The sequence below is a fragment of the Marmota monax genome, unplaced genomic scaffold, assembly GCF_021218885.2.
Source record: "Marmota monax isolate L192 unplaced genomic scaffold, Marmota_monax_Labrador192_F-V1.1 WCK01_AAM20220418_F8-fsc00002, whole genome shotgun sequence".
NCBI lineage: Eukaryota > Metazoa > Chordata > Mammalia > Rodentia > Sciuridae > Marmota > Marmota monax.
Genome location: NW_026693571.1, coordinates 36,696,643 through 36,709,889, shown reverse-complemented (window position 1 = coordinate 36,709,889; position 13,247 = coordinate 36,696,643). Strand labels below are relative to the sequence as shown.

At 37.2% G+C, this 13,247-nt stretch overlaps 1 protein-coding gene across 1 annotated transcript in view; it reads right to left on the bottom strand.

Annotated features, from left to right (window-relative positions):
* The window catches only part of Dchs2 (dachsous cadherin-related 2), a 259,692-nt gene that overhangs the window by 75,953 nt on the left and 170,492 nt on the right, over positions 1 to 13,247 (bottom strand). The window contains exons 4-7 of the mRNA XM_046459227.2: positions 9,250 to 9,486; positions 7,262 to 8,269; positions 4,026 to 4,213; positions 2,418 to 2,517 (exon numbers count right to left, since the gene is read on the bottom strand). Coding sequence (XP_046315183.1) covers positions 2,418 to 2,517; positions 4,026 to 4,213; positions 7,262 to 8,269; positions 9,250 to 9,486 — 1,533 coding nt within the window. The remainder of the gene's footprint in view (positions 1 to 2,417; positions 2,518 to 4,025; positions 4,214 to 7,261; positions 8,270 to 9,249; positions 9,487 to 13,247) is intronic.

The following is a 13,247-nucleotide window of genomic DNA, read 5'->3' as shown; positions in this document are numbered from 1 at the left end:
AATTATAATGTACCAATTTTGCAAAAAGGAAAATTAAGTGAAAAATATTAGATAGATCTGCTTCAGTAGGCTCATTATCTCTGCAAAATCACTATTCCAAAACACTGTTTAAGTATACTGAAAAAGTTGGAAAGACCTTCTGAAATGTTTACAGGTAGAGAAATCAGGATGTGGGCATAGGAACATGAAAGGAGAACTTGCCCAGGATCCAGGAGGTGATGAGAGGAACAAGTGGAACTCCCCCAGAAAGAGGTGACACAATGATCTGAGAACCACTGTTATAGAGTAAGATACTTTTTTTTATCTTCTGTAACCTGCCTTTTTCACATAAAATTCAAGGTTTTTCTGGGATCATGTATGCACAGCTCCATACACTCAATTTCATTGTAGAGTACTTTACCATATTATGTAAGCAATTCAAGCAATGCTTCAATAAATATTCTGCTACAGGTCTTGTCCTGCACGTATCTGAGTTTCTCTGAGGTATACAGCAGAAATGAAACTTCAAGGGCTCACTGTGAGCACACCTCCAATTCTATCAGATATCATCCACTCTTCTTCAAAGTAGTTATGCCAACAAGGTTGAGCGTGTTTTAACATGTTTTTGATGATTCAGGCTCCTTTTTAAAATTTGAATGTAGCTTTATTGATCTGTTTCTTTGTAAATTTTTGCTTTTCTTGTTTAAAAATCATTCTTTGCCCTCAGTGCTAATATCAAATCAATCTCTCATATTTTCTTCTGTAAGATTTCAAGGATTTTCCTACTTAAACCACCTCATCTTTGATAGATTGAGAGGTAGATATATAATTTTATTTTGCTGATAGTATATCTTTTCATACAAGTCTCCATTTATGTGGGATGAGTTCTCTATTCTTTCCCACTGCTCTATTTGTTAATCAAAGAATCAATACAATATTGTCTTAATTACAGGATTTTTTTTGTACTGGGGATTGAACTCATGGGTAATTAACCACTAAGCCACATCCCCAGCACTTTTTATATTTTATTTACAGACAGGGTCTCACTGAGTTGCTCAGGGCCTCACTAAGTTACAGAGGCTGGCTTTAAACTCGTGATCCTCCTGCCTCACCCAGCCTTCTTCTGAGCCACTGGGATTTAATCACAGAGGGTAAATATCCTAGTTGTTCTTTTGACATTGTGTTAGTTATTCAGTGATTTTTGCTCTTCCATGTGACTTCCAGAATCAGTTTGTCAAATTCCACCAAAATTCAGTGAGGTTTCAATTGGAAATACACCAAATTTATATATTTAAATCATTTTCATCTTTTGGATATAGAGACTTCCTAAGTATGAACATGACACAGTTTTTAATTTCATTGGTTGGCTATTTATTTCATTTGCCTTTTTCATTTATCTTCATTAATATTTTGTAACTTTCTTCATACAGGTCTTATACATGTTTTATTGGAATTTTCCCTATGCCTCTTAATAGGCACAGATCCTGATTTAGGGAGTTCTGAAGCTTATATAATTTAAGGGGTCCTCCTAGAGAAAAATATATAAATTGCCTACCATCCCCCTTTCCTGGAGAAGGTCACATAGTCAAGGACCTTGAAACTTAAGCTTCATTAGCTTTGCAATGAATCTGCTCTCACTCTATGGTTCTTTATGGATTCACTACAAAGAATGAGATCTTTGAAAAACTGCCTAATTTAAAAAGTGCTAGTGAGTTTTGTACGTGGCTCTGGGAAAAATATACTACCCTATTAATTCCAATACTTTGCCTATAGTAGTACATCTTGGGTTTTCCATGAAGACAGTCAAATTATCTGCAAGCAATGGCAATATTGTCTCTTGTTTTATTGTCTGTGTCAAACAAGACAAAGCACCAAATGTCTTTTAAAATGGTCTAAGATACAATGCAAACTAAACCTAATCACCAGAAAAAAATCTGAGGCCTGCAAATTTTAAGACATAAAAGCAAAACTGTTGCAATGAAGTTCCCACATACACAACACATATATGGTAATAATTTATGGTACAGTACCAGTAGGTATAATTTACACTGATGTTAAGAGCAGTCCCTCTTCATATAGATTCATAGATGTTTGGCACTTGTAACACACTAACTACCATTTCTTATTTACTAGCTACTACTTGCCTTCTGGTAATAGTTAATTTGTACTTTGGATTAGTACAAATTACTCATTTAAGGTGGATGGTTTCTATTTAGGACATAGAAAAGTTTTCACTAAACTCATAAGATTATTTTTTTAAATGAAGTGATTCTTGGCAATAGCAAATAAATTTTGTTTTTAATTTTGTTATACTTAACTTTAACTAGAGAATTCTGAATAATTAAAATAGGATGCTGCTTCCTAGAAGGAGATAGAGAGCTTATAAATGACAGAGGAAATTCTGAAAACCATTCAGACTTAATATTAGTAAGTTTTACCTGCAGAGATTGAATATAGAACTTCTGCATTACTTCCTTCATCAAGATCCTTTGCAAAAACAGTCGTGACCAACATATTTACTGGTTGACCTTCCAAAACCTGTCATAAAAACACATGGCTTACAAAAAAGACAGCAACATTTTAAAAAGAAGCATCAGTTGGCCTTTAAATGAAAGGACACATTATACTATTATGCCTTTTTAAAAACTGTTTTAAAATCCATGTACCATCCAAATGTCTACCATAAGAAAAGTTACATGGGTGGAAGTCCATGAAAAGGATCCACCTTACAAATTTAAATCTTTTACACAGTTTGAACAAATTATCAGGGGCATTAGAACTAATTCTGCAAATAAATAAATAAATAAAAATGATGGAAATCAAATGAACAAAACAGTTATCTATTTTGGATGTTTTTAAAGAATTTTAGCATCTCATTCTCACCTTCTCAGGTCATTGTTTAAAAGGTAGTTGTTATAGTTCAAAATATGCTTAAGATAAATATGGCCCTTTATTTCAGGAAACATACCTCACACAGGAAACATATCTTCTTAATAGGAATTTTTCTGGAATATTGAAATGCACATGTGGAGTTCAACTCTCCAATTAAGCACAGAATATTTTAATGATAGAATTGCAAATTATATAATTACCTGATACTGTTTGGCTTTGGGATAATTTTTCTTTAAATATGGTTTCAGAAGATTAGTTTAAAGTTATTAAATTTTCAATAGCTTTTTTCAGTTGCTCAGTGTGTATATTTGAGCCCAGTTTGTCCAATTTGACTATTTTAGAGCAGTAGCTCTCAAACTTTTTATTCGTACAATGCATCCATTAAAAATAATTACAGCCGGGTGTGGTGGCACATGCCTGTAATCCCAGCAACTTGGGAAGCTAAGGTAAGAGGATTTAAAGTTTAAGTCCAACCTCAGAAATTTAGCAAGACCTTAAGCAACTTAGTGAGACCCTGTCTCAAAAAAATAAAAAGTAAAATAGAAAAATTAAAAATACATCAGTGGTAAAGCACTCCTGTGTTAAATCCCTAGTACCAAAAAAAAAAAAGAAAAAAATTACAAGTATACAAATACCTCCAAGATATATTCACTTACTATGTACATGAATTAATATGCTAATTATACTGTACACATTGGAAAAGATGCAAAAACATACAAATGTACATGATATAAATGTAATTAGAAGTTTAAAATGACCATTTTAGAATTTTAGATTGTTCCATGCTCTCAACTTCCCATCTTAGTGATGTGCATCATTTGCTCATAAGGATTTCAAAAAGATGCAAGCAAACTAGTGGTTAAATAATCCATGTGTGAGCATTACTGGAAGCGAGGTAATCATATCTGTATGCAAAGGGCAGGAATACATTCCTCCTTATACAACAACTGGAGGTGATTCCAAAGAGCATAAATATCTATTCTCTTTTTTCCAAATGCCCTTTTTTAAGAAAAAAACCCCACATATTTACAATTTCTATCTAGAAATCTATGCAATGCCCCACCAAGGCCAGTTTGATAAATTCACATGAATTACCACAAGATGGTGCTCAAAACAAATGACTAAAAAATCCACGGCAAGGCTACTTCACAAACCTTGATGTGAAGTTCCTTTCCAGGGAGACACTGTGGGAAAAATGGCCTGTTGTCATTGATGTCGGTAACTGTGATATAAACCACCATGGTGGCATTTCGTGGTGGGGAGCCGTGGTCCGTCACCAGCACAGTCATTTGATGGTGCATCTGATGCTCACGATCCAATGCCAACCAGCCGATCAATTCTCCTGAAGAATACAGGGCAGAGCAAAGGACAAGGACACTAGTGTCACAGACCATACCCAAAATAATCCAGAGAAGGAAAATCAAAGATGAAGCTTTGAGCAGAAGTACAACTCCCAAGACCACATACTTAGTTTGGCTCATGCTACTGTCGGAAGAATTTCCTGAAGTAGCTCCCGAAAATGCTACTTTCTTGGTCACTCTTCGTATTTCAAATTATCTGCCATCAACCCTTTGAACTAAGAAACTATGAATTCACAAAAAAAAATGATTGGAAAATTTAAAATAACTGCTTATTATAGGCTGCCACACAGAACAATGGAAAGCATGTGAGCTATGATATAAGTTCTGGCTTTGGGTCCAAGGTTCCCCACCTAACATGGTCTCTGAGCCTACCTCCTGGGGCTGCTCTCTGAAACAAATGCAATTGTTTCATAAGAAAAAGCATTTCATAAGCTGTGAATTATCACACTCTCGGCAGTTGTTATCATTACTTTAAAATGATGGCAAACATTTTCCTGAAAATCATATTCTTTAGGCAATGGTTTTTCATTCATGTATACAAGTATTTATTTTTTTCCCACAAAGCATATGTGTAGCAATGGGTAGTGACTTCCCAAAGAGCAATTAATGCGTTATAAGCCTTATTTTATATATTTTTGCCTACAACTATGCTATATTTCATAAACTCCTACATGGTTTAGCCATGGAGACTGAGGCACAAAATTGTAACTGCCTCTTCATATTGCCAAGGGCCTTTGGAAGCCAAGTTCTCTCCAATAGCCCATCTCCTGCTGTGGAGCTCAGCAAAGCATTAGTTTTCTAAGGTCTTTCAAGAAGTCTACTTGTGAGAAAGTAAACATGAAGCAACTATCAACCAACATTCTCATTGCTAAGATATTCTCCTCTTAATTCAAATAAAATACCATTGTATTAAAAAAGCTGAAACAAGGATAAAATTCATATTTGGATAAGTCTCTGGATTGGTGAGCTAAAATGCAGAGTTTACTGCTACTATTTACTTTATAAACTATTTAAAGAGTGTTTACCATAAATGTAATTTTAATAAAAAATCACATCATCACTGTATTTTAAAGTTCCAATTTGTAATTCTTTGAAAAACCCCAAATCCTGAATGACAAACAGATTTTTTATTTTATGAACCAACTCTGATGGACATATATCAGCTATTTAGAGGTCTATTAGCAAGACCCTAAGCAACTTAGTGAGATCCTCTCTCAAAAAATAGGTAAAAGGACTTTGAGCCACAGCCTGGGGCTGGCACTGGTGATGCCAAGTCAGGGTTCAATGGGAACTGGCATCCACGTCAGTAAGAAGACTGCTCAGCATACCAGGATGAGGAGACATGGTGGCCTGCCCGCTCTGAAGGATGCCCTCCAGCCCTGCCTTGCCACACTGTCCCTGGCAAATGAGAACAGCTTATCAGGACATTGGATTTCAATCCCCTTCATGTACTTCATCTCTTTGACAACCTCAGAGCACGATGTGACACATGTTAGGAATTATCTCCTCTATCCATGGCAAGGGCACTGAGCTCTGATATGAACAAAATCATGACGGAACACTAGGTCTTCTGAATCTGGGTACTGAATAATTATAGAAGAAAGAAAATCATGGGGTAACCTGCTGTAGTTTGCATATTTTTTTTAAAAAAATTACCAAGTGAAACAGAAGATCTGGAAACGAACAGACATATGGAATGAAGCGGCAGCAGGACTCTCCCACACATCTGTGCAGCCCATGCCCTCCAGAAGGCACACCAGTTTACAAAGTGACTGGGAGTTGAAATCCAGTCTGCACCCTTCCTAGAAGCCACTTGTGCTGATGAGAGGCTCCACCTACAGAAGGAAGAAGCATCTTCTCCCATTTCACACATGGGGAATGAAGAACAAAGTCTAGAAGCTAACTAGAACTGAATTCAAATCCTGTCCCACTAAAGGGTAGGGGCAATATTAGCCAGGATGTGACCTATTTCAAGCCTTCTGCTATTGGTGGCTTCCTCTAACCTCTGACTAGCTCTTTGACTTTCCCACAGCTATCTCATTCTCAGTTTTCCCAGCTCTGTATTTGCAGAATAAACACATCTTGTTGCAGAGATTAAAGTCCTTGTAAATTCATACAGCATAAATTTTTAAATATAATGTTTTATATTTAATTTTTAAATTAAGACTTCAAAAAAAATAATTATGCCACTGTAATTATTCCCCCTTTCCCCCCGTTCCCTTAACAAAATGAGAATGGGGACATGCGTGCATCCCTGGGGTGATTTTAAAATCTCAGCTAATGGATTACTTTCTAGCTTTGTGTTGGTGACATTTATATTTTACAATGTATGCCGGAGTGATTAAAAAAAAAATCTGCAATTAAAAAAAAACTGGTTGGCAAAGAAAACAAACCTTTCCCAGGATTTATTTAATCCAATTCTGACTATACCTCTCATTCAGTGTAAGAAGCTTATATAGTCATGCACCCCTTAATGACGGGGATATGTTCTAAGAAATGTGTCCCTAGCTGATTTCTTTACTGTGCAAACATCAGAAATGTGCTTACAGAAGCATAGATGATAGATGCTATATGGCATAGCCTATTGCTCCAAGGCTACAAACTTGTGGAACATATGACCCTATTGAATATTGCAGGCGACTGTAACAGAATAGTCAGAATCTGTGCATCTAAATATATTTAAACATAGAAAAAGTACAGTACAAGTTATAGGCAATAGGAATTTTTCAGTTCCATTATAATTTTATGGGACAACTGTTATCTATGCAGCTCCCTGTTGACCAAAGTGTCATTATATGGCACATGATGGTATTGGCAATATATGAGCAGAACCAAGAGAAGGATGAATCATTAGAGGTGAAATTCTTTTCGGTTTTAACTTCATTTTAAAGTTACACAATACTATAATCAGATACTTCATCTACTAAAAACTCATTTTATCTGAATGTTCATACTAATGCTATAACTAAAAAAATTTTTTTTTCTCAATCCTAACTTTAAAGGAGTAACTGGAAGCTACAAAATGCTACCTGTATTAGGATTTATCCTGAAGAATTTTCCATCAGACAAAAGAAAATAGGATAGCTGTCCATTCTTTCCAGAGTCTGGGTCAATGGCTGTAATTTTGCCTATTACCCCTGGGGGAATAGGGTTCTCTTCAACTTTCAAAAACAACACATCACGCGAGAAGGTCGGGGAATTGTCGTTCTCATCCAGGACATGAACAATGACTGAAGCGCTCACATTTTGCAACGATCTGTCCTCCGGGATCCCGGCGAACACTCTAAAGCGGTATGTTCGTGTGGATTCGTAGTCGAGCTGTCGCCGCAGATACATCCAACCCGTGTAGGGGTGGACGCCGAACGCAGCAGCGTCTACACTGGCCTCCAGTGAGTACATCGTCTGCGAGGTTGTGTGCTGGGGGTGCGCCTGTATTTGCAGTATTTGTGTCGTCAGCGAGAGAGATTCACTGACTTCCACTTGATAAACCAAGTTTTCAAAAGTCAAGGCTGGGTTTTGTTCTGGTTTCTCGATGACTATCGTCAGCATCAACAGGGAGGCCCGGGGAGGGGCGCCATGGTCCTCTGCCACGAGGGTCAGGGTGTGTTTCTGCAGGACCTCCCCTCCCAGGCTCCCACGGAGGTACACCACCCCCAGCCCTCGGTCGATGGTGAAGATGCCTGGGTTCTGGCTGGCAATGCTGTATCGGATGAGCCCGTTCAGCCCGCTGTCTTTGTCTTCTGCACGTGCAACGTACACGGCCGTGCCAGCCGGGGTGGTCTGCGATATCCTGATCTCATCAGAGGCTGTGAGGAACTCGGGGTGGTTGTCATTGACGTCCACTATGGTGATGTTGACTTCCGTGCTGCTGCAGACCGGGGAGCTGCCAAGCTGCGCCTGGACCGTGAGGACAGCCACGGGCTGCGTTTCGTGATCTAAAGGCTTCTGGGTGCGAAGAGTGCCCAGCCAAGGGTGAATGGAGAACTTTCCGTCCAGGTTGCCAGAGGAAATCCTGTAGAAGATTGGTTCTGAGGAATCTGAAAAGGGAGGATATGCAATCATTATATGCCACAGGAATGCAGGTGCTGGAAATGCTGAAATATTCACATATGCTGCATAGACCCTGAGCACTGTGGAATGTCTGTCTGCTTTCTTCCTCTACTTCTCAAGCCTGTTGAAAAGGGGGTGCATAGATTAAGGGTTTTTTGTTTTGTTTTGTTTTGTGAGCAAAGCAGACATCCAGAGAACAAAGAGCAAGCTGCAGGCTTTACTATCTTTCTTCATCTTTTTGCATTAGGTAAAAAGAAAAGATATTCAGAAAATAATTTGCATACCATCTTCTCTATATTTAAGGAAGCCAAGTTAAGTTTCTGTATGATGTCTTCCCAGGCCTGGGCCATAACCCCCACAGAAGATGGAGGAGAAGGAGAGAAGAAAGGAAAGGAGGGGACCAGGAGGAAGGCAAGCTTTTTGGAGACATAATTCCCTTTTAGGATTTCATTCTGTCTGTGTAAAATGGAGTTATGAAAGAATATTTGCTCACATGGTGTTTGGACTACCAAAATTTCAAAAATATTCAAATAGACAGCAAAAAGGCAATGTTTAAAGGAAACACATCTAAGTTGAAATACTATGTGACTTATTTAATGAGCCAGATGATGTAGTTTTCCTGGAAAGCTGCCCTTTTTATACTAAAGTGATAAAAAGTATAACAGAATGGAATGGATTTTTGTAAGAAATATTTTTTTTAAGTGTGTGTTTTCGGGGAGGACATATACACTTTCTACATAAATATTCTGTACTGTTTTCTTTTGAAAATACCTATTTCTGTTGTTATTATTAAGAGAATTGTAGGATGGATAGAAACAATGTTGAGAGAACGCAGAGCAAGCCACACCTTGTGCTGCCTCAGTTCATCTTGCCTGGAGAGAAGGAAAGCATTCTTCAAGATTGGACAACCCAAGAAAATACAGCAATATTTTCAATCATGGACTTTTAATGCAGCAGCAGTACTTACTCAAGGACTCTCTGGCTTTCACTGTTCCAACAGGACTGTCTTCAGGCACATCTTCATAAACTGAGAATGTGTACTTAGGCCTTTCAAATTCTGCAGGTGCCAGAGCTGTCTGGAGGATGTGTATGGTGATGTCAGCGTTAACCGCAGCTGTAAGCCCACCACCATCTTGGGCACAGACCATCAAAAAAAGAGTAGTCGGTTCCAAATGACTAAGAGATGATGTTAAGTAAATAATCCCTGGATGGGGACAAGAAATAATTAATAAGTAGTTAATATGCAATAAATACTGATAGTTATAACACCTAATCTGTTAAGTCTGCTGTGCTATTTAATTTTATGCACCAACTTGATTGGATTATGGGGTGCCCAGATATTTGATCAAACATTATTCTGAGTGTGACTCTGAGAGTAATTTTTTCTCTTTTTAAAAATGTGCTCCTTTTAGATATACATGGAAGTAGAGTATATTTTAACACACACACACACACACACACACACACACACATATATATATATATATATATATATATATATATATATATATATATGGAGTATGACTTATTCTAACTAGGATCCCATTCTTGCGGTTGCACATGATGTGGCATTTCACTGTTGTGTATTTATATATAAACGTGGAAAAGTTATGTTTGATTCATTCTATTATCTTTTCTATTCCCATCCTCTCTCCCTTCCCTTCATTCCCCTTTGTCTAATCCAGTAAACTTCTATTCTTCCCTCCCTACCTCCTTATTGTATGTTAGCATCCACATATCAGATGAGAGTATTCAGCTTTTGGTTTCTTGTGACTGGCTTATTTCACTTAGCATGATAGTCTCCAGTTCCATCCACGTACCAGCCATAATTTCATCTTTCTTTATGGCTGAGTAATATTCTATCGTGTATATATATATATATATATATATATCTATATATATATCATATTTTACTTATCCATTCATCTGTTGAAGGGCACCTAGGTTGATTCCATATTTTTGTATGATATTACTTGACTTCTCAGAGTGAATACAGTAGACTGTTATCCCTAACATAGGTGGGCTTTATCCAATCAGTTGAAGTCCTGAATTGAAAATAAAAACTTACCACTTTATAATTAAGAGGGAATTCCTCCTGTCTGACTGTCTTCAAAATGGAATACTGGTTAGTTTTTTCCTGCCTTCAGACTCTGATGAAACATTAGTTCTTCCTGGGTCTCAAGCCTGCTGGTCTTCAGTATGCAATAAACCATTGACTTTCTTTGGCTTAGCTTTCTAACTTACCCTGCGGATCTTGGGAAATGTCAGTCTCCATAATTGCGCAATGCAATTCCTTACAAGAAATCTCCTCATAGATGTGTATATGTATTTATCACATGTAAACGGCCATCGACATGTGTGTATATCCACGCACACGCATATGCACACATACTCAAACACACCCATTCTATTGGTTCTATCTTTCTAGAGAAACTGAATTGATACACCAGTTTTATAACCAAAGAACTTGTACATATTTGAAAAATGATGCTACAGATTCTGTCAAGAGAACAGTATTCCCCCTGGGCTTAAACATTAGACATTTTGGAAGCATGTCAACTCAACCAGAAGAACACAAAATCAGGCCTGACGATCACATCACCAGCTCAGTCTGATGTGTCCTCAGGTGGGGCTAACATGGGTAGCGGGTAGTTACAACCTGCCCAGGTGCCAGGGCACTAAGACCTCAGGAGAAAACTGAAATGAATCTTCCAGGCATTCCCAGACTCAATACCAATTGGGGCAGTTCTGTTTTTCAACTGATTCTACTCTTTGCTGGTGAGAAGATATAATACAAGAACTGTGTGTAAGGAAACTTCAATAAGTGTTAAAACCATGAGGGAAAGAGTGATATTTGAGGCTTATGACTATTGCGTGTGAGAGGAAGAGGTATTTATGGTTAAGTTGGGGAGAGATTCAGAAATTGAGAAGACTAATTATTTAATATTGCAATAATTAAATATGTAACTGGTTTGAAAGCAAGAAAATAGATACAATGGAACCAACTTTGGAAATAAACCTGTTGGTTTTGTTTAACAAGAAAGAAAATGCATGCAGACTCATTGATAAAAATAGAAATAAACACAGTTGCACTTTATGGACTCTGATGGTCTAACCAATCATCCTATCAATTTAAGAATGGAATACTGCAAATTTTTGGCAGTATATAAGCTGGTAAATACATCAGAAGTACCCAGTTTTTAGGTATGAAAAATGGACACCCATTCTAGTTGTTTCTTTTCAAAATCTGTTCCCATTCCTATTTCTGTCCAGGGTTTAATGAACATGCATCATTTCTCTTTGGCATAATGTATTATAAAGTCATGCATCTTGTCTGACTTCCTCCAAGCATAACATCCCCCCTTTTATCCCCCTGCCCAGCTTTACTGAGGTATAATCAATACATAAAATTGTACCAGTTCAAGGTGTGCAATGTGACGATTTGAGACATACTTGAGTTGCCCTGTTCTTTAATAGTTTCTTATCTAACTTGACTTTAAATCATTTCCCAAATGGTTTGCTTCTCCTGAATATGCTTCAAGCTGATCATCTTAACTGAGGACTCCAAAGTGAACACAATTTCCAGGTCAATCTGACCAAGCCAAGCAGGTCCAAATCCAAAGTATTAGGATACTACAAAACACTACTAATGATACCAACTATTATTAGACCAACTTTAGCAGACATGTTAGAATCAGGGTTCTAATTGATTTTGTGGTCCACCAAAGCCCTAAATACTTTTCAAACAAACTCCTAGTTCAGATCATTCCCATCTGTTATTGGTGCAGTTTAAAAAAAAAAAAAAGATATAAATTGTTTCATTCTAAAAGTCAATGCTTTTTTTAGGTAAATAGAATTTATTTTGTTTATTTTTAAAATTGGGGTGAAGTCCAATTGAAAATTTACACATTAAAAACCGGCAGTGATTAATTACAATCTTTCTTAGCATTGACTGGATCGTTAAATAAAATATGTATTGGGACTTAGAAGTGGAACATCAATGTCATCATCCATTTGCTTGCTAAGTTGAGTGAAGATAAAATATTACATTACACGTTCTAAAAGCAGGAAGCAAGAAATGAATTTTCAGAAATACTGTAGAGTATTCACCATGCAGGTTTCTAACTTCGAACTGCCCCTTCCCATTATGACAGCTATTTAGACACCTAAAGCAAAGAAGAGTATGACCCTACCCCAGAAAGCTAACCTTAACAATCAGAACGCCTGAAAGGTAAGTCTCGATTCCAACTACAAATGTTATTTCACCCTTACAGGAAGTTCTTATTATTCTGCACAAATGACTTCCAGAGGTGACTTTTTTCTTTCTTTCTTTTTATTGGTCATTTTTAGCTTATATGACATTAGGATTCATTTTGGTACAATTATAAAAGCATGGAATAAAATTTGTTCTAATTCAGTCTCCAGTCCTTCCTCCCATCCTCCCTCACCCTGTTCTCTTCCCTCTACTCTACTGATCTTTCTGCTATTTACTTACCTTTTTTTTTTTTTAAATTAGTGTCTGGTGGCTATACATGACGGTGAGAGTCACTGTGGTATATTCATATATGTACACAGGAAACTTAGGTCAGATTCCTTCCACTGTTCTTCCCTTGTCCCATCCGTCCTCCCTTCCCTTCAATCCCCTTGGACTAGTCCACTGATAAAAGCTTGTGCTTGATTTGAAAAATAAAACTCAAATGATACAGACTGTTTACAGAAGAAAATAAAAAAGTCCCCTCAACCCCAGTCATTCCCACACCCTGGGTATATATTCTCACAGATTTAACTTAATTCTTATTATAGGGAAAATTTGAAAGATCTCATTTTGCCTTTTTGAAGATTGTGTGACATTGAAAAAATGAATGTCTCTCTCAAATAGGCACAACTAGTCTTCCTACCTACAGACTGACTCTTTCTGGGCTATTTTTCAGACCTCTATGAAAATAGTCTTCCTGAAATCCAAAT